Source organism: Pestalotiopsis fici, assembly GCF_000516985.1.
Source record: "Pestalotiopsis fici W106-1 unplaced genomic scaffold PFICI_Scf_6, whole genome shotgun sequence".
NCBI lineage: Eukaryota > Fungi > Ascomycota > Sordariomycetes > Amphisphaeriales > Sporocadaceae > Pestalotiopsis > Pestalotiopsis fici.
The window spans coordinates 2,007,522-2,028,354 of NW_006917096.1; the positions used below are offsets into that span (position 1 = coordinate 2,007,522).

A 20,833-nucleotide genomic window follows, 5' to 3' on the forward strand; every position below is an offset into this window, starting at 1 on the left:
GCTGGTTTGTCCACTGTACGGTGGAGGTACATGGTACACAATTATGGGTAAATAATCCAAGATCATTGGCGGACACCATAGCAGAACGGCTATAATCTTTCAACATCCTCTTCGAATCAAGGCACTGACGGTTTCCAATCCCCGCGGCTTCGTTTCCTGTTGCTTTGTTTCCTGTGGCCTCGTTGCCTACGGCTTCGTTTCCTGCGACATCGTGTAGCGCGGCTTATACTTCGTCAGACCCCATTCATCGAGTTTTTGTCTGTAGGCACGGACTCTTTTTCCTCTTTGTGTTAGCAGTCTATTAAGGAAATCTCTCTCGGGGAGGAGGGGCTTCTCACGATGCGACGAATCCATCTTCTCTCTCCATAATTTCGCGAACCGTTTTCAGTGTGTGCTTTGCGTATAGCTCCCTGATTTTAGTCTCGTAGGTTTCCCACGCTCTTCTTTCCGGCTCTTGAGGTTGTGACTGTGGGTTTTCACTGGGACTTGCTATAGCGTCTGATAGAGCAGATGGACCCGGATCCAGAATAGGCTGTGAGGTTGTCGCTTGAGTTTGTAATAAATCTTCCCAAGGGCTGTTACGAAATTCGATTGTGTGCGGCCCATCTCGTGTGACAACATCCAAGGATGGAGATTCAGGCTCAAGCAACCAATCGAAGGAAGACGGGCCGTCATTATCGCTTGCAAAATTCTTGATTGTGCTGCGAGTCTGTTGTGAATTATCTTCATCGTCGGGCACGGCGTCATCATTCTCCAAGTAGAGTGGGGGAAGAGATTTTAAAGCCAGTGATCTCAGATGACCCATGATGTGTCTAATCATGTTGCCTTGAGTTACGCTGTCATGTTTCTCGGAGATTCCGCAGAGAGGACAAATCTCAAATAGTTGCCTATCAGACTGAATTCCCCTCTCCGCAAGAAGGTCTATTTGCGAGTCGTTATAGTTCTTCGTGTGGTCGTCTTTCATATGAAGTAAGAATTTTTCGAATGTTCCAAATTTCCGCAAGCCATGAGACTTGGCTTTGCAATGCCAACGTTCGGTGTGTCTATATTACAGTATTAATTTGAGGAAGCGACGAACAAACAGACAACGAAAAATATAGTTTTCGGCAAATATAAATGTGTAGCTCTTCCTTACTTGTGCATATGCTGTAACCAGTCCTTTCTATGACTGTAAAGAACTTGTGGCTCATCGCAATGGTCAAATAGACAAACCAGTGGGTCGAGGTCGGCCAAGACGTGCTTCCTTGAAATAAATTCTTGAGCTAGCCTTATCAAATTTTGACGTGATAACTTACTTCCATCTTGTCTCGTTTTGAAATTCATGGCCTGGAAGGACGTAAAGGCAGTACGGGCAGGTCACCTCGACAGAGGGGTCTTCTGGAGTCGGTGGGGGCGATGGGAAGACCCAATCCTGCGAAGCACCAACACTTATGTATGAGGCGCTTGAGACGGCTGATGGGCTGTATGCTCTTCGAAAATTGTCTGTATTCAATGTGGTAGCACTCTTCGAAATTGAATGAACATGGCTTGTTGCTCTTGTCGGATCCGTTGGCGTCTGTTGAGGCTCGATTGATGTTGTTGCGTAGCGAGCGCGTCGATACAGGATCCTTCTGCGACGTAGGACCATGGTCGACGCGAGTCTTTCACGAATTATTGAGTTACTGTGAGGAAAGCGATCCCGAATATTGCGGTCAAGAAAGCCCTGGAGAACATTCTCCAAATCATTACCTTCCTGATCTCTGATACGAAATGATGATGCAGCGATTTCATTTTGTGTTTGTCTACTCGCTTTTCGAATCACGTTGGAGACTTCGTGGAATAGCCCAACTTGAGATGCGAGAGCCGTTGTCAGTCTCTCAAAGTCGGCGTGTACTTGCATTGACGAAACTTGGAGATTGTGGTATTGTGTATCAGGCAAGGTTGAGATAAAGGTTACACCTATTTAATTTTAGTCATGATGTTAAGCCAGTCTTCTGAAGACCAACTGGAGTAGAAATTTGACACACATTCTGATATCCGACCTTTCAAGACTTCCAACATGCCTAGCATCAATCTCTGAACGTCATCTGCTTCGCGAAGACGATAATCCAAACTGAATCTCCAAGCAGCGAACACGGCCATATTTGATGTCCAAATCGAGAATCGCGCCATTTGATCCTCAGTATATGAGTATTGACGGACACCAAGCATCGGATGAGAAGCACTCTGGAGGCATCGCTCAAAGGCTATATGACAGGCCCTGGCACCTGCGGATATAGGAGCAGCCTTTTCATCTTTCAACATTTCAGACGCTGTATAGAGTTCTGGACGTAAGAAGAATTGTCCTTGGAGTAAGAACTGTACGAAATGCTTCGTGGCATCACCGGAATATAAAATTGACTATGTTCTGCAGCCTTACTTGTAACCCCGCTTTGAATGCCCGGCCCAGAGGTGTCGCCGAGACTGAGAACACAGCCGCAGCATAGGACTTCGCTGAGCTCGCTTATTCATATTGGCTCATTGGGCTGCATCAGTGCCACACGCATATTGGTTTTGCACCCTGGAGTGAGGGGCGACAAGTTCAAAATGCACCTAACCTAGTCACATATACAGTTATTCAACTCAACGAACACCAAGATCAAACGTCAGAGATGTACCAGACTCCTGACGAAGAACAACTTGTGGATACTTACTGGCGTGCAGCTTCCTTCAACTTTTGTCCGCTGATCTTTTGACAGAGCTCTTTGGGGATACGACATGGCGGCGAAGTCTGAGGTAAATGCTCCTCGACTTCTCTCAGCCTTACTCGCCGCACTAGATGACTTCCGGCAAGTCGCCGACTTTCTTGTTCAGCATGAATCATCCGATCTAGATATCAAATCCTTTTATTGTACACTCTTTGTACGATGCTTAAGATTTCGACAATTACTTGACGGGAAGACGCATTCAGGCTTAATCCAGAGTTTCGTGTGTGATGCTTTGGACCGATTAGATTCATTGATCATCGACCCCTATGTAGCTCACGCTTCACAAGATGACCAAAGATGGACATTTCCCGGCTTGCAAAAATTGCACACCCTACTCGCCATGGGATTCAACGATCCTCAAGCCAAGCGTAATGCTCTACGTGACTGCATTGCTTTCGGGGACCAAGAGAACCAACTTGCTCTTCTTCAGCTGCTAGCCAACGGTTGTACAGCGGTACTATCAAAGACAGATACCGAAATCTTTGAATCTGAATTTGCACCAAGAAAGATAAGGCAGAAACCACCTGAAGATGTTCGGTCGGCCGCAGGCTCGCTCTTCCAGGTGCTCGAGGCCACACGCCGGTGTACTTGTGAGCCTATACACAAGTACATCGTGCAACTATCATTGGGAACACACAGGGAACCAGTGACTAGCTGCGACTTTGACCTTTACTTTGGACTGGAACAAACTTGGCAAGAAGCTCGAGTACAAACTGGTGCGCCAATGCATTCAGCGGTCCCTCGGCATCAGACAACAGGAGAGAATAGTGGCAGATCCATAAGGCGCCGAGACCAGAGACGCCGCGTCCATCAATTATGCAAAGACATCCTCAATACAAAAAGACGATTCCCGGACTATCGACTGAAGTTTTGTCTGGAGGAAGACTGTCTCTGGAAACTGCAATCAGAAGAGAGTGATTTAGTGAACGACAAATCAAAGGCTCCAGTGTCTCTCACACAGTTACTGACCGACGGCGTAACCTTGCTCAACGAGAGAATCAAACGTATTTTGAGCGTTATGCTCGGTTACGCTGTCCTTCATCTTCACAAAACATCATGGCTTTCACCAACGTGGGGCTCAGATAACGTCATGTTTTTCAGATCAGTTGATGGCCTTCCCATGCGCCCCTATATCAGAACACCACTGGGTGACGATGAGGCTACAGGTCAGTCCTCATCAGAAAGGGCGAATGATGGAGATGAAGAGGAATTCGACCCAGACGACCTCTTATTGCCTCCATATCCTTACCTGATTGGACTTGCTATAGTCCTGATGGAAGTACATAAAGCTACACCATTTAGGATCCTCTCAGAGACTTGCAATGTGTCGGCTAGTGACGAAGACGATCTCGCTGCACGATTCATCAATGCAAGGGATGTCTTCAGGCGATGCAATCACGAGTTCACAGACAAGACGAGAATGGCTATTGAAGCTTGCCTCGATCCGAACATTGGCGTTGACGATGCCGGCCAAGACATAAATGATACCGATCTACATAATGTCATATACCGACGTATTCTTCATCGATTGGAAGATGAACTAGAACAAGGTTTCCGTGAAGTTTTGGTTGAGCAGCTTGATTCTTTGATCCAAGATCTAGATCTTGCTAATGGAGGCCGGCCCATGCTTGGCATGAAAAAACGAAGCATGGCCCTTTCAGGGGGTATGAATACTCTCAAAAGACCCCTTGGCGATGACAGTGCCAACCGCCGAGTAAGATTTCAGATTGCAACAAGCACTGTGATTGCTAGGACGTCACATGATACACATGCGACGCCGATCAAAATCAACACTTCGAACGATCAAAGGGAATCGTTGGGAAAGCAAATCGAAAGTACAACAAGGTCCACTGCGTGGAAACATGCGTAAGCAAGTCTCTTTTATCTCCAATACATTGTACTAATTGTACGAGCAGTTCCACTGAGGCTATTCAAAAATTTCTCCGTCCAACTATGCCCAGGAAATTGCCAGATGATAGGCCGGATACACTCCGCGTCATGAACATACCCGAAGATATTTCCAAGTTGCAATTGCGTGAAACCCTTGAGCAATATTTTGCATGGAACTGCAAGATCCACAGTCTAGCCAGGGCTTCTCGAGATGCGCGTTGGAAGAAACACGCCACCGTAACTTTTCCTGGAATGTCCAATCTCACGCTGGTTGAAACTATCCACAAGTTGCAACATCAGGTTGTTAACAACAACTTTGAGTTTGATAGGAGCTTCCTAGGGCTCACACCATTATACGATTCGGGCGAATCAGCCACTTTGGAGTAAGTTTAAATTCATGACCAGCTTCTTGATAATCGCCGGGACCATTGCTGACTATCATGAAGTATCATCGCAATTGAAGGTTTAGGTACCAATGCCTTTGGAACATTCAGGGCTCCTCAAGGTGATCTAATGTGGCTGCGGGATTTTCTACCGCAAAGCTTCCCGTCTTGCCGAATATTACTGTACGGCTACGATTCAAAAGTACCAGACTCAATGTCAAATCAATCTGTACCAGAGATTGCAAGTACTTGCAAAAGCTTCGTCACAAACTTTCGTAGAATGACAAAGGTGAATATCCGCAATCAGTTCCGCAGACATGCTTGGCTATTACTAACAAGCCTGCTTAGACTGATGAACGGCCTATCATATGGCTAGGACAATCGATGGGCGGGTTGATCATTCAAGAAGTGCGTCTTCTGAGTATAAGTTCTATCAATAAAGCTAATCGATTCTAGGTCTTGGTGCAAGCGCACAAACACAGGTCGCACGGCTCTTCTGGCAATCTTTCGGATCAGACTATCGGTTTCCTGGGCTATGGCGTACCTATGAATGGTCTTCGAAACGAGTCACTTCTAAACGCGGTCAGAAAACAGCCAAATTTTGAGATGATTAGGAGTATTTGTCTTGATGAAGGCGACAGACCTTCGCGCTACCTGGAAGATCTGGCCACTCGTTTCGCACTCTGCAACGAAAGGTTGAGTGTACACCATTTCTATGAGACGAACCCATCGCCGGACATTTGGGTGAGTTCTTCTGCTCCTGCCTCGATTAGAGAACAGCTCTCTCATCTGAATTCACTAGAAACCAGAAGCTACACCTCAATGAAGGGTTGATGATCAGGGAGTCATTGGTCGTGAGAACAGGTACTGGGTGCCCCGAAATCACTCAGAGTTGGTGAAAGTGCCCAACAAAACGGATTTTGTGTACACTACCACTGTGCAGATCATCTCTCTCCTCCTGGACAGTCAGCTTCCAGGCTCATACTAGCAGATAATGGAGATTAGTATCAAACCCTGCCGCTTCTTACCACCTCCTGAGAAGGCGATTTGCTTTTGAAAAGACCGAAGTATATACATGAACCATCTACGGTCCGTTTATGTAGCACGAAACTTGCGATATTCGCGTAGGATATTCGGTGTAATTCATTTTTATCATCTCGAAATTGTGCCGTGATGCTTTCTGGAATCATTATCTTCAAAAGCAGGGGAAAGAAATCATCGGAAAGTAGCAGAAGCTACTTTGTACAGGAATGGTCGAATTGTTGAGCCTGTGCTTCGTGTTTATAGCGCATCTGTTGCCTACAGTCTTCTGTGAAACAAACCTGAATGACAACATTTTATATACGCTTGGAAATATTTGAGCAATATGAAAAGTATAGAAGAAGAGCGAAGAAAGTAGTGTCTTAGATTGGCCCGCTATAGCTATAAACTGTCCATATTCCACACTAAGTTTAGGCCATTTAGCAATTTTGCCGATGACACACACGCCGTTTACATCATTCCTGCCCCACCATTGAATTCCTCATCCCACCAAGGTGTCCAGCGAGGTACAATTGCTTTTTCCCTCGTCAATCTCCCAGCAAGATCTTCGCAGTGTGCGTACTTGAACTTTAGGCGCACCCGGGTTACTGTAGCTACTTCTTATGAATTCTTGAAGTACCTTGAACCGTCGCGACAAATATAATCATGTCCAGCAGGCAGCTCCGTAAGCTGCAGAAGCAGAGGGAGCTCGAGGCTCTCGAAAAGCCAGCCTTGGAGGAGAGTGAGGAGAGCGAGGACGACATACCAATCGCCAAGCCGAAACCTAGTCTTTTCTCTGGATTCGCAGCTCTTGGTGGCGACGACGATCAAGACGATGACGACGAGGACAACGAGCCAGAACCGGAGCCTGAGAAGGAGGAAGAGCCACAGCCCGTAGAGGCCCCAAAGACGTCGGCCAAGAAAAACAAGAAGAAAAAGAAGAAGGCCAAAAAGGCCGTCGAGGAGACTTCCAGCAAGGACGCACCCGCCGAAGCCGAGCATGATGACGAGATTGAGAAAGCTCTCCGCGAACTCAACTTGAAGGCGCAAGCGTCTGGCAATGCAGCCCACGCCGTCACAACACCGGCCACCATAGCCTACGAACGGATTTGTGAGCTTTTGCGCATCAATACCTACCACTTGAAGGTTCTTAACGAGATGCGCAACCTCTTTGGGCGGGATGCCATGGAGGCCGCACATGCCGAAGAACAGGAAGAGGAGCACAATCGCACCAGGCGGCGAGGCATGCAGCAGCTGCAGCAGAACGTAGATCTCGAGACTTACCTCAAAGGTGTGCCAGGCAAATCGCTACCAGAAGTCACCCTTCGACGCAACCCTTTTTTGCCCGGAAAGGAGATATGGCCACGCGCTGCAACAGATGGCCTCACTATGAAGCAAATCAACGATGGAGCCATGGATACAAAGTGTGGGACTGTCGAATTTGGATTCGCGCATGATGAGCGTTACAACAGTCTCGAAACAACTTTCTTCCAGCTTGTACAGATGTACGACCCTATGCAGCTTGTCCATTTCCTCCATCGGCACCCGTATCACATCTCCACATTGATCCAGGTTAGCAAGGTGGCGAAGCAGGACCAGAACAATGCATTGGCTGGTGATCTGTGTGAAAGAGCACTATTCACTTTCGGTCGAGTATCGATATCAGCCTTTCGCCAGAAAATGGAGGAGGGCAAGGCACGACTCGATTTTAGAAGACCAGAGAATCGACAGTTCTGGTTGGCTGTGTATCACTACCTGAAGAGCTTGACCATGAAGGGAACGTACAGAACAGCCTTGGAATGGGCGAAACTTCTTCTCAGCATGGACTTGAGTGATCCTTATGGCGTCATCCACTTTTTGCATCCACTGGCAATCCGTGCACACGAGTCGAAATGGTTTATTGATTTCTGCGACTCGGAAGCGCTCGACCACTGCGACACTGCCCAGGACTACATTAGGCAGACTGTTGTGCTTGCTCGGCTGCAGCAGAAGGATACCGCGGGTGCAAAGGCCTTGGCAGTCGAGGGTATGGAACGACTTCCTTGGCTGTATAGCGCTCTTTTCAAGTCACTCAACCAAGATGTTCCACGTGCAATATGGGGCATGGAGCCGCGCGACGATCACGAGCAACTCTTCACTGAATTATATATCCATCAGACCAAGCAATTGTGGGAGAACTCACAAGCCCTTGGATTGCTCAAGGAAGCTGCCAGCCTTGCGCAGAAGCCAGCGATAGCTTCCCTGCCACCGCCACCGCTTGCTGGCCGCAATGTTGGCCGCTTCGTCTACCTAGACAACACGCCGGCACTGATGGGGTTGGTTCCTGGAGGGATGCTGCACGGATTTCCAAACTGGGACTTTGACCCCCTTCCACCTACTCAGGAGGACAACATCTTTTCTTACGAAACCCAGTGCTTACCATGGAACCCAGAACCTCCCGCAGCTGGGACGGGACTACAAGCTCTCAACTTGGCCAATGTGGGCGGACGGAATGCGATCTTACGCATGATTGACATGGCGCGACGACAAGGCGCACCACCCAACGCACTTCGAGCCTTGGAAGAAGCAATGGCAGGTTTGGACCCGAATGCTGATGGCAATGTGGTCGATCCAGCAGATGACTCGGAAGAGGAAGATCGGGATGAAGAGCAGGACGACACCAACCAAGAACAACAACGTGGAGTAAGTACTAAATCCCCGTGGTGTCTTCAATTTTTGCAGTTTCTCTGGATGATTCTGCTTCTGAGAATTTGTTTCCCGGTCCCATAATTTGGCTCGGGAAATACCTATATTACCTGCAGTCCGAGCACTTGCTGGAGATTCTACTCGACCGCGGGAAAACTTAAGATGCTAACACATCGACTTACTAGAGATGGGAGGCCTTTGTCGACTACATCATGCCTACACGTTTTGCACATGCATCGGCTGATGGCACGTCAAATCTGCAACAGCACAGCAACATGGCACCTGGTGGATGGCCGAGTGATAGCGACGATGATGACGACATGCCCGCTATTATTCAAGAGGCACTAGAAGACTCGGATGTTGATCTGCCAAATGTTGCTCCAGGCTCAGCGAATAATTCCAATAACAATGGGGGCAGGCAAGCGACAGTTGAGGACGATACCGACGACGACATGCCTAGCAGAGGTTGATGTTTCGCGATTTGTTGATCTTAAAAAACCTTGAAATAGGAATATAGTCATCAGTAACGTCAAGTATTATAGCTATGCAGAGAATACTGGACCCCAGATGCCTGCCAAGACTGGAGTACCCGGGAGCCGTGGCGGGATGGCCACGTGTTGCATACACGTTGATCAGGTACAGTGCAGATCGAGATGGGATGGCATGTACGTACGCGCATGCCCGGCTTTTGCAATATTGAGCAAATATTGATTCTATGTTGCAATACGAAAGCGACCTCGAACCTAGATCTTGCAACTGTGTCTTTTCTTTTGGACATTGGATTTGCCGTATTGTCGTCCAAAATGGTCAGACCAGACAATGAACAGGGCAGGTTTCAAAGCGAGCTTAAAATTACCAGCCCATACATTGAGCAAGTTTCAGCCTCTACCAAGTCGTCTTTACCGATTCGTTTCAGCGCTCCCTGTGAGCTGGATGCGCCGCACTGTGCGGAAGGAACAGGATGGGGGCTGAATAATACACGAGAGGTTCGGGAAAGCCACTGGCTAAAATGCTGATTTGCAATCATGATTGCGATGGCAATAGTGCATCTTTGTGATCTGTCACTGTATGCGATGTCGACTTTTGATACGGAGTTCGCGTGCTACTTAGCACTAGGCTAATAATAAAATGGTACTACGTAGTAGTAGTAGGACCCCTCCTCCAAAAGGAGCGGACGTGGCTGTTGTAGGTCAGTCAGCTTGGCTCAGATCGACCTTCTGCCGCCGTGTCCGTGTGATAAACTTGCTCAACCCCCCCATTAGTAATAATGCCAGTGCTGCGTACGGAATAGAGTGAGTAGTAATAGGTAAGCTGCGGAACAAAGACGGGGGCTAATTCATTCATATATAAAGACGTGCCTTGGTTGTAGATATCTCTCCTTCTCTCTTGTAATACCTGAACAACACCTTGAGATACCCCCCACCAACCAAATAGAACCCGACGACCTTGTTAAGAGATCCCGAATCTCAACTATTAAAACACCCCGCGCACCCCACCTTTGGACATTCCGACCAACACAAACCAAATCACCACATTCATCACAATGGCCGACAACCACACTTACAAGTTCAACGTCTCCATGAGCTGCGGCGGCTGCTCCGGCGCTGTTGATAGAGTCCTCAAGAAGCTTGATGGTGAGTTCAAACCCTTTTCGCATACAATGCATCGTCTTGGAGGAGAGTGATTTGACAATGCTGAGCGTCCTGGCGCATCATGCCGAACTGAGCCGCCCCTTTGCACATCATGTCTACTTTTTTTGCTCCCCAAACACTGGCCAAGGGCTAACCAGAAAAAATGATGTACAGGAATCGAGTCCTACGACGTCTCCCTCGAGAAGCAGGAGGCCACCGTCATTGCCAAGCCCGAGCTCGACTACGAGACCGTCCTCAAGACCATCAAGAAGACGGGCAAGAAGGTCAACAGCGGTGAGGTTGACGGTGTCAGCAGGAGCATTGAGCTTCCTACTGAGGTCTCGGCTGCTGCTTAAGATGCGGATCAATATGCGTAAAGTGTAAAAAACAGAAAGAAAAAGAGAAAAAAAGAAGCGGTCGGGGCTATAGATAGGCAGGCACCGCACGTCGATGAATACTCCAAGAGGAAGGAATGCCCCAAACTGCCACGGTGCCCTTGGAAAAGGTGCACCGGCATTGTGATTAGCGGTCAAATAAATAAAGCGTCATGGAATTTCTACATGTTTTTTTCTGAAGCCACGTAATTTCTACTGCGTTATTATTGCGCCACGTGAATGCAAAAATGGAGTCTATACATCAACATGTTGAATTGACTTTTACGCTCATGATATGATGCGAATACCAAGATGTGTAAATGCAGTTTGACAGGATTCATGATTCATTTCTCTACCGGCGCTCACCCTTGGATCTTGTACTCGGGCGCATTCTTGTCACCATCAAAGACCCTCCCACTACCATCGTAGGGCGACGCCTTGAATTCGTCCGTCTGCCATGCTTTGCGGATGGATTCGAGTATTGGCTGCCCACCGGCCCCCGTCAGCTTCAAATTCGGGGGCGGTACCTCCAAGGACGACTCATTGTTGAGAAATCCGGCATACGATATCGAATTGTCCACGCTGTCTGCATTCTCCGGGTCCTTGTTGACGTATCCTGTCACGTCAGCCACAAACTTGAACACATTGGCGCCAACATCGTATCGTCCAAGATTGGCCAAGTCCCAGTTGTTTTCGGCTGTCGCGAGCACCGAGTAGTGCGTGTAAAATTCACCATCCTCGGTCCCCTGGGACGACTTGGGAATACCGTTGCCCAGCAGCAGCGAGACGATCTGGTTGGGCTTGCCATAGTCCTCGGACTCGTCATACGTCAGCTGAATGACCGTCGGTTCGGCAAAGGCTCCATCAGCTAGAAGCGGTAGCAAAAACTCGTGTGCCCACTTGGTCGCATATTCCAAAGTTGTGTTATGTCCGTCGTTGTTCATGTTTGGCGACATCATGACAAACTGCGGGACTATGCCCGCTGCAAAGTGCCGCTGGAAGTCGCGGAACGATAGTAGCTTTGCGAGTCTCAGGCCCTCCTTGTTGACGCTGTCGAAAGAAACGAAATGACTGTTGCGAATATGCGTGTCAGAAGAGCTGCCCACACGGTCCTTCTCAAGAAATGATGCCTCAAGATCGACTTACTTGTGTTTCCTGACATAGTCCCAGGTGCCGTCTACTGCATAGCTGCCAGCAGCCATGTAGCCTGGTCCTGGGTTACCTTCGAAATAACCTCCCCAGCTAATGTCCTTCTCCTCCAGCAAGTCCACGACGGTAGATACATTAGAGGGCAGTCGCACCACATCGTCATGGTTGAGACCAAAGTAGTCGCCAGCTACCGATGCGAGGTAATTTGGCTGGCTAGGATGCGTGTGTGCATAGTATTTCGTCTGCGAGATACCGTATCGCTTGAGATCGATGAAGTCGGGGTCTGCAATTACTTTCGCAAAGTCCTGCAGTTGATCGTACACATTAGTACTGCGTTCGGGAATGGGCAGATTACAAAATCCGAATCAAGCACTCCCAACGTACCTGATTCTCGAGCCATATGCTGATGAATCGATCAAAGGCTTTACCCGGTACGATTGCGCATTGTACTAAAGCTACCTGCAAGAGCAGGCAGCCCGATATCATGGAAGCCAGCGAACAACACATGGCTTGGTTGGTGGTTTACTCCTCAAGTCATGATCATGAAGATTTTCCGAGGAGAAGAAACAATGACACGGGCGTGTCTCCCTTGTCTGACCTTGTTGCCGCGCTACTGTTCGAGGGATTCGAGGCTTTGACACATCTCACCAAAGCGCCAGGCACACACGGTATCAGCAATTAAGGATGCGCCCGCTATGAACCGCGCTTGCTAAATACAACCTTGGCGTGTACCTAGGTCCTACAGAGTGCCGAAAGCAACTGATGAGCAGATACTGCCATGTGTTACAGTTGTCCAGAGGCTCTTCGGCAGTATTCCGGATACACCGCCTGCTATATCCAGCAAAGCATTGGACCCATTGCACTAGTACTCCAGAAACGACATCGAAATCTGGGGCTTTGGAGCGCCATCATTGGCTGCTCAGGTTTGTCCCTTTCTTTGTCAGTATGACTACACCGGGCACTCGCCGGGACGCCTACCGAAACAGGTTGAAAGTTATTATACTATACTATTCTTAGTGCGACGCAAGTGTTGGTCATAGTATCGTATACGGAAGAGTATAAAATTTACCATAAATTCCTTCCAGCATGTGCCGAGATACGGCACATGAAGACGATCGCTGGGGGATTAGTTCTCACAAACGGGACAGGGCATGACTAATGAAGCTCGGAGACAAGCCTCGGAGACCGAGCAAAATGTCGGACTCAGCACTAGCTGTCAGGCTACCACCTCACTAAACAGTACAATACCTTCTCGGAGGCCCCATTTGCGCAACTTGACAGCAATGTCGCTTTTCGTCACATACAATCTAATCAATCTGATCTCTATGTGAACTCGAGACAAGAGGCACACCGAAGTCGGTGACGTGGCTTACACAGCAAGCAAGAAAAAAGTATAGCAGGGTCTAGGGGCTCTGTCGCTGCAATATAGTACGGCACACTCTTGTCTCGGACTCAATTTTCTATAACCAATTTTCTTTTCTCAGGCACCCTGATAAGAGCCAAGTACACGCAGCAAAACAGGATAGGCCGTTAACCGAAGATCCTTACTCTGTGGCTTGAGTCCCACCTAATCCTGCTGGGTACCTCTTCATCTAGTCACGCGCACTTGTGGACAGTGAGCCCATTACCTGGATCTAACTGGTCTGCGCCCTTCCCTTACTATTGGTCTATCGTCTACCTATACTTGACATAATCCGAGCCGAGATCTTTTTTGTCAGCTCAGCCTCAGCCATGTCCAGCCAAGCAGGCGATCAAGAAAAGCATCCACAGCCCTCCGAGGATGGCACTCAGGACGACGATGACCAGCACGAAGACGGCGGACCCAGGAAACGCCAGAGAGTGAGGCTCTCATGCCTAGAGTGCCGTCGTCGCAAGCTGTCCTGCTCAAGAGACTTGCCTTGCGATCGTTGTATCAAATCCGGCACACCGGAAAAGTGTACATACGAGACTCGACCTGGCGGCGCGACTGTTGTCCCCATCTCTGCTGCTGGTGTCGCCAATGGATCAAATGTAGGAGTCGCTGGAGGTCGGACTGTCCCCGTCGACTTGACGCGCCCCGGCATGCGGAGAGAACAAGACGTGCTCAAGGATGCCGCCAAGGATCACGACCGCATCCGCAAACTGGAACTCGAAGTTGCGCAACTGCGAAGCGCCTTGGCAAAGCAGACATCAGTAGACGGCACGACGATAGCAGCGACGCCATCAACGGCCAAGGATGTCGTCGCCAAGGACAGCCCACTAGACATTCCGGTGCCGTCGTTCCTTCGGCGGTGTAAGCCAGGCTCGGATGGACTGGACTTCAAGTTTGTCAGAGGTCACAACTTCAAGACTAGATTCTTTGGCCCGCACAACGCCTGGTCGTGCTTCCGGGAGTTGACAGGCTTGACGCCCTTTATGAGGGAAACAGCAGAAGAATGGCTACGTCCGCTCAACATTGCCAACAAGGACCGCAAGAAGAGGGGCGAAAACCGGCAAAGATTGTTCGAGGCACCAGACGCCGACCTCGAGGCCCTTGTACCATCGAGAGAGGAGACCGATTCCCTGGTGGCCGTCTACTTTGATCAGTTTGAACAACTGCATCGAATCGTCCACGTGCCTACATTCAAGCGCGACTATGAAAAGTTCTGGGAACCGAACCCGACAAGGACTGGTGCCTTCACCGCGCTACTTCTGGCTGTACTCGCCACATCAGCCTGTATGGATATGCAGACGACGTCGAAATATGTCGGCGTCAAATCAAATGCCTTCCAAACGGCCGAACGATGGACAAAAGCGTGTGATGTGTGGTTGGCCAAGCAAAGCCACAAGCACAGAAAGATGTTGCACTATCAGGTCAGTTCTACACGGGCCTTCCATACCTCTGTTCCCCAACCGAATGTGACTGTTACTCAGAGACTAACAAGATAATGTAGGTGATGTGCTTATTATATCTTGCAAAAAGAGCCAACGTCATAAAGAAGAAACAATACTGGACGAATTCTGGCTCCCTGCTGAGAGAAGGTATCATGGTCGGCTTACACCGCGACGGCGACGAGGTATCGGGCAAAATCACGCCTTACTACCGAGAAATGCGCCGAAGGCTATGGGCAACGATTATGGAGTTTGACCTCCAAGCATCATTTGACCAAGGCGTTCCCACCCTTCTGAGCCAACTGCCCATTGATGCAAAGGCCCCGCGCAACATCGACGACGACGAGTTCGACGAAGAAACCGAGGAGCTGCCAACGCCCAAAAGCGCAAGCGAGTACACGTTTTCATCCTACCAACACATTGCCAGACAAAGCCTTCAGACGAGGCTGGAGCTCAACCGAGTCATGACGGGTCCAATGGTGGATCTCGATTGGGATCGAGTCACTAGTTATTGTGAGATGATCACGACTGAGATTGACGGCCTGCCGCCATGGGATAACGAGGAGCTGAACAAGACCAATGACTCCCGGAAGCCCGTGCTTGCACACACGCTGCTGCATATCCAGTTGCGGCAATATCTGATCCCACTGCTTCAACCATATCTTAGACTGAGGCAACACAACTCAAAGTATCAGTATGCCGAATTCATGTACTACACAGCGGCTCGTGATATTGCCATGATGCACCATCGGCTCTTCCAAAAGGGTATCCGCACGCTCTACTATCTACGGGAAGACATTATGCACGCGGCAATAAGCCTCTGCAGCGTCTCGCTGCATCAGCCCAAAGGTAAAGTTATGCTATTTGAAGTCTGTGGTTACTGTTGGCTAACACCCCCTGCCAGGCTCAACAAGCTTGGTCATGTGCAACATTGAGGAAACGCTCAAGCTCATTGCGACCATGATATCAATCAAGGAGGACCGCATCCTGCGCTGTGGCAACAATGACCCGTGGGGCTACTCATCCATGTGCGCCGCGCTGGGTCTCCTCGAGACCCATCTAGGCAAGAAGACGTTTGAGAATGCCAAGGCGTCGGCAGCAGAACGCTTCATCAGTCTGCACTACAAGCTACTGGCATACCAGATACCACCGTTTCCCGATCCAGACGCCGAGGACGGGCATGGTGGTGCCCCCGCTGGGCCCATGTCTCGTGGTCCTGGTGGTCAGGACCAGCACCCGACGCCGGGGCGGCCCAAGCAGACGCCCCCTTGCTCTGCCGACGGCACACCCGTCAACTCGATGCAGCTGGGCACGGCGCCGTACCACCGTGATGGGCTTCCGCTGTCGATGCCGTGGTTGCTGCCGCCGACGACTGATGCGGCGCCCATGATGCCCAACCCAGAGCTCAACTCGGGACTGGAACTCATTGGAATGGATTTGAATGACTTATGGAGCGGTAACGACTGGACTGGGATGGACTTGATGTAAAGGAAAGGGTAGGGCATTTTGTGAATTCTTTTTCTTTGGCATGAACTGGGGCGCATCTGGGGGGAAAGGGTTGGGCTATTTTCATTCTCATCTCTGGTTGTTCTCCTTCACCATCTCGAGAAACTGTTTCCCGAGGCGTGTTCGTGTACGTTTATCATTCTGTTGCTTGCCAGGATTCCCCCTTGCGCGATATCATTGGGTCTTGGCGTGGTCTTCTTGTTGAAAAAAACTGGGAACAAGCATTTTTGCTTTTTGGAGAGGAAGCTGCTTGGTGTTGGGTCTGACCTGTTCGATTCATGACATCCGTACATAACATGTAACTCAGCTCCTGCTTTGAGCCGAATATAAATTTGCATTCCAAGGTTTATGTTTTCCAGCCTAGAACACTGCACAAGTTGGATAGGGATTTAGCTTCCCGTGGTTCAGCTATGTATTCAGTGCGGCCGCACGGGCAGATTCAGTAACAAAATTGGTGGCTGATAACAAATGGTTTCAAATCACAACGGCCGCCGATTCCCGGGGTTTTCGGTTCCGGTAATTACGGTGACAAGGAGATATGAGGAGATATGAGGGCTCATAAAACTATATCTTGCCTCGGTATCCGCCAACTTTGATGTATGAGTGATGATGGTTGATAGATGGAGGCATGATCTGGAGTGCTCGCAATACTTCTTTCTTTGTAGGCATTTAATGATGTATGTTCTTCAAGTAGCCAAATCAACTCTTGAGTATATATAGACTCTATGATCTGGCATAAAGCATTAATATAATCTCTTTATCCCTCATCATGATAATCACAAAGGTTCATACAAACAAAAAACGTGCCTGGCAACCTAGGTAAATTGACCAAAGCCAAGTTTACTCCACTGTGAAATTATACACTAGCAAGCCATAGAGCGCGGTTGTGGCCCGTGCAGTCTGGGGTAACCATAAGCCCAGTGGAGCGACAGCGCCGAGTTGAGCGGATCCTGCCCTGTCTTGATTAACCCCCAGCGAATGACCGACAACCGCTGGACAAGTCAACCTCGGCTCCCCCGCAATTGTCAGGCCGATGGATTATGGGGAAGATATTCCCGAAATGGCTGGCATCTCGTTCCCAGCCAACTGTCTGCTGTGAATCTAGGGGGGGTTTCGCCACGGCTGTAAAACGAAAGCCGTTTCCCGACGACGCTATTTAAATCTGTAAGCTGCAACTACAGACAGTTCCCGGCTTTCTCGGATACTTGTATTGATATTTCATCTTCATACCTGGGGAGAGAAGCCGACAACTTGCGATTGCGCCTTTGAACTTACATATACAAACAGTCCAGGCATAGTAGTTTGGACAAGTACATAGAACCAACCCAGACACACATTACAAACCTAGTTTGCCAAGATGCCGCCAAAGAAGAGAGCCCCCGTCTACGTGCTGGGCGTGGGCATGACCAAGTTCATCAAGCCCCGAGGCAAGGTCGACTACACGGAGCTGGGCTTTGAGGCGGGCGTCAAGGCCATGCTCGACGCGCAAATCAGCTACGACGACGTCGAGCAAGGGTTTGCCTGCTACTGCTACGGCGACTCGACCTGCGGCCAGCGCGTCTTTTACCAGTTTGGCATGACCCAGATCCCCATTGTCAATGTCAACAACAACTGCTCGACCGGCTCCACCGGCCTGGCCCTCGGCCGCATGGCGGTTGCCCACGGCGGCGCCGACTGCGTCCTCGTCGTCGGCTTCGAGAAGATGATGCGCGGCAGTCTCCAGAGCTTCTTCAATGACCGCGAGAACCCCACTGGCACCACGGCCAAGATGATGGCTGCGACACGGGGTGTGACCAACGCCCCCGGCGCCGCTCAAATGTTTGGCAATGCCGGCCGGGAGTACATGGAGAAGTGAGTATACCGACATCTAGTTTCACTCATTCCATGAATATTTTATAACTAACTGGACACCAGATACGGCGCCAAGGCCGAGGACTTTGCCGAGATTGGCAGAATTAACCATGAACACTCCATCCGCAACCCATACTCGCAGTTCCAAGATGTTTACAGTTTGGAGCAGATTCAGAAAGCACCCATGATCCACGAACCTCTCACCAAGCTTCAATGCTGCCCTACCTCGGACGGTGGTGCAGCCGCGGTTCTTGTATCTCAGGACTTCCTGGATGCCCGACCTCATTTGAAGGATCAAGCCATTCTCATTGCCGGTCAGACCCTGGCTACAGACGCGCCGAGTCTCTTCTCCAAGAGCTCTATTGACTTGATGGGCTACGAGATGACCCAATACGCAGCCAAGACGGCCATGGCCGAGGCGGGCATCAAGCCCAGCGACGTCCAGGTCTGCGAGCTGCACGACTGCTTCTCGGCCAACGAGATGATCACCATTGACGCGCTGGGTCTGAGCGAAAAGGGCAAGGCGCACGAGATGGTGCGCCGGGGCGACATCACCTACGGGGGCAAGATGGTCATCAACCCGTCGGGCGGTCTCATCTCCAAGGGCCACCCGCTGGGCGCCACGGGCATTGCGCAGTGCGCCGAGCTGGTCTGGCACCTGCGCGGCTGGGCCAACAACCGCGCGGTGCCGCACACAAAGTGGGCGCTGCAGCACAACCTGGGCCTCGGCGGCGCCGTCGTCGTCACCGTCTACTGCCGCCCCGACCGGAGCGAGGCGCCCAAGATTGACTCGGCCGCCATCGGCAAGGCCAACAAGCTCGGCTACAACCCGGCCGTCGAGGCCAAGGGCTTCACTGCGGCGCAGGCCACGGCCGTCCGCAGCAAGAACAGGTCGAGCGACTGGGCGCTGCAGGACACCGAGCAGAAGGTTGAGGCGAGATTCTAGTTTGGAGTGTGTTTTCTCAAGGCCAACCACAAGAAAAACATGCCTTTTGGTAAATGATTCAGTCCTTGGTTTAATTTAGCTATTCCAGTTTGCAGTGTATATTCAAACATTTAAGAAGAACAAAACAAGCATTGCTATATCAGCCTCGCTAGTCCCATAAGTTCTGTGGCGTAAGAAAATCATCTGCCGTGTTTTGTGATGAGAAACGCTCACCCCCCTTTACTTTCTTGAGCCGCATGAGGCTCATCAAGCCTTGATGCGACACTTGCACCTGAAAATTGCCCCAAACATTTTGTCGGCCGTTCGGCACACCCGGGGAATTGTTCTAAATCGGTGCGCCCAATAACATGGCCTCGAGAATCCGAAAAGTTCGGGTTTGTAAAAGGTGAAAATAGAACAGAAAAGTAAACCTAGGTCAAAGCATGTGAACAGGAGCTGGACATTGACCGAAGATCTCCGTTTTTGCCGAACCACTGACAAGAATGGTGAGAAAGGAATATGCGTACCTAAAAGGTCAGTTAGGAACCGATACTGAAAGTGTTCTGCTGCTCCGGGATGGTGGGTATTGTTTGACATGTGGATCACTGAAACCTCGCCGGAGGACTAGGGCACTTATAGTACGGGATACGTAAGACTAGGCGCTGTTTGTCGGACCCGGCTGCCAAGTCTAGTGGATTGGCCGCCAGTAACAAATATCTATTTAATATGTGTCTATGTGTAGGTATGAAGTGTGTATTCGTGTTGTGCTCGTACTGTACTCGTACTGAGCCTGTGAACACTGTCGCTGAGCTTCCCATTCTAGAGTGATTGACTCTTTTATTCGATTGCTCTGTGTTCAATTGATTAATGTGGCTTGCAAGATGGAAGGATTCTAGAAAGAGACTGCATACTGATTGCTGGGAAACAAGATTCATGTATGCTCTAAAAGCCTGTGACTTGCTTACCAGATACAGCGAGCGTCGTAACACGGCCAGGGTCCTCGGTAGGCGCGTGCGTGGGTGTGGGTTTTGCCTACAGTGGGGTATCAATTTTACTCGGTCCACCCACTTAAAAAGTCGCGTTACGCGTGGTATACGCGACTTACACCTTCTTTTCTTTTTTACCACAACACGTTTAAAATGGCCGATGAACTAGACGAAATCTTGAATCCCATTCTACGGGATCAGAAGCCCGGTATGGACTTTTCCCCGAAGAAAAAGGCCTTCGCGTTGGGGCTACACTATGGTGGAATGTCTCAACGCGAAGTCGCGCGTCGCTTTCGTACCAGCCGCTCCTCCATTCAACGCTGGAAAAACCAGCTCAAACTCTACAAATCTTTCTTAAAAAGACCTAGCAGAGGGCGTAAGGGTTTTACGGACCGTCAGCGACGTAGCATGCTTACAATTTGCAAAAGGAACCGTAACGCGTCGTGGAGAGATGTAATCCGAGGTCTACCCTTTGATGTATCCAAATCTACGGTGCGACGGCAACTCCAGAAGGAAAAACTCCGGAAATGGAGGTCCCAGAAAAGAATCCCATTATCCAAGGAGGACGCCAGGGCCAGATATGCCTTTGCATGCTAGGGATTACAGAACCTGGACGAGGTGAAGGCGGTACGTGCATACAAAGTTGTCGACGCGCCATAGCTAACAGCACAGATGATCTACTCCGACGAGTCCTCCTGCCAAAACTCCTCCTCGAGCCCAACCGCGTGGGTTTTTCGTTACCCGAGCGAGAAATTCAAAAAGGAATTCGTGAACCTCAAGAACTATGTTAAAGCCAACATTTCCATTATGGTTTGGGGGTCGATCTGGGCCGAGAAAGTACGTGGTGTGGATGTGGG

The 20,833-nt window shown here is 49.8% G+C and overlaps 7 protein-coding genes across 7 annotated transcripts; 5 read left to right on the forward strand and 2 right to left on the reverse strand.

Annotated features, from left to right (window-relative positions):
* Positions 1 to 334: 334 nt before the first annotated feature.
* On the reverse strand, positions 335 to 2,283 carry PFICI_09079 (uncharacterized protein; the record flags this gene model as incomplete). Its single annotated transcript, XM_007837660.1, has 4 exons — positions 335 to 1,043; positions 1,136 to 1,243; positions 1,296 to 1,938; positions 2,007 to 2,283. The coding sequence occupies 4 exons, from the start codon at positions 2,281 to 2,283 to the stop codon at positions 335 to 337; spliced, it is 1,737 nt and encodes a 578-aa protein (XP_007835851.1).
* Positions 2,284 to 3,066: 783 nt separating this feature from the next.
* On the forward strand, positions 3,067 to 5,825 carry PFICI_09080 (uncharacterized protein; the record flags this gene model as incomplete). Its single annotated transcript, XM_007837661.1, has 6 exons — positions 3,067 to 4,592; positions 4,643 to 4,999; positions 5,063 to 5,288; positions 5,348 to 5,407; positions 5,456 to 5,743; positions 5,802 to 5,825. 6 exons carry the CDS (start codon positions 3,067 to 3,069, stop codon positions 5,823 to 5,825), a joined length of 2,481 nt encoding a protein of 826 aa, XP_007835852.1.
* An 860-nt stretch (positions 5,826 to 6,685) lies between these two features.
* Positions 6,686 to 9,174, forward strand: PFICI_09081 (uncharacterized protein; the record flags this gene model as incomplete). Its single annotated transcript, XM_007837662.1, has 2 exons — positions 6,686 to 8,701; positions 8,890 to 9,174. The coding sequence occupies 2 exons, from the start codon at positions 6,686 to 6,688 to the stop codon at positions 9,172 to 9,174; spliced, it is 2,301 nt and encodes a 766-aa protein (XP_007835853.1).
* A 1,073-nt stretch (positions 9,175 to 10,247) lies between these two features.
* PFICI_09082 (Metal homeostasis factor atx1) lies at positions 10,248 to 10,691 on the forward strand (the record flags this gene model as incomplete). The annotated part of the gene is made up of 2 exons (XM_007837663.1): positions 10,248 to 10,338; positions 10,510 to 10,691. The coding sequence occupies 2 exons, from the start codon at positions 10,248 to 10,250 to the stop codon at positions 10,689 to 10,691; spliced, it is 273 nt and encodes a 90-aa protein (XP_007835854.1).
* Positions 10,692 to 11,071: 380 nt separating this feature from the next.
* Positions 11,072 to 12,365, reverse strand: PFICI_09083 (uncharacterized protein; the record flags this gene model as incomplete). Its single annotated transcript, XM_007837664.1, has 3 exons — positions 11,072 to 11,780; positions 11,856 to 12,163; positions 12,243 to 12,365. 3 exons carry the CDS (start codon positions 12,363 to 12,365, stop codon positions 11,072 to 11,074), a joined length of 1,140 nt encoding a protein of 379 aa, XP_007835855.1.
* A 1,224-nt stretch (positions 12,366 to 13,589) lies between these two features.
* PFICI_09084 (uncharacterized protein) lies at positions 13,590 to 16,196 on the forward strand (the record flags this gene model as incomplete). The annotated part of the gene is made up of 3 exons (XM_007837665.1): positions 13,590 to 14,690; positions 14,771 to 15,557; positions 15,613 to 16,196. 3 exons carry the CDS (start codon positions 13,590 to 13,592, stop codon positions 16,194 to 16,196), a joined length of 2,472 nt encoding a protein of 823 aa, XP_007835856.1.
* A 1,375-nt stretch (positions 16,197 to 17,571) lies between these two features.
* On the forward strand, positions 17,572 to 19,011 carry PFICI_09085 (Non-specific lipid-transfer protein; the record flags this gene model as incomplete). The annotated part of the gene is made up of 2 exons (XM_007837666.1): positions 17,572 to 18,065; positions 18,129 to 19,011. The coding sequence occupies 2 exons, from the start codon at positions 17,572 to 17,574 to the stop codon at positions 19,009 to 19,011; spliced, it is 1,377 nt and encodes a 458-aa protein (XP_007835857.1).
* Between the last annotated feature and the right edge of the window lie 1,822 nt (positions 19,012 to 20,833).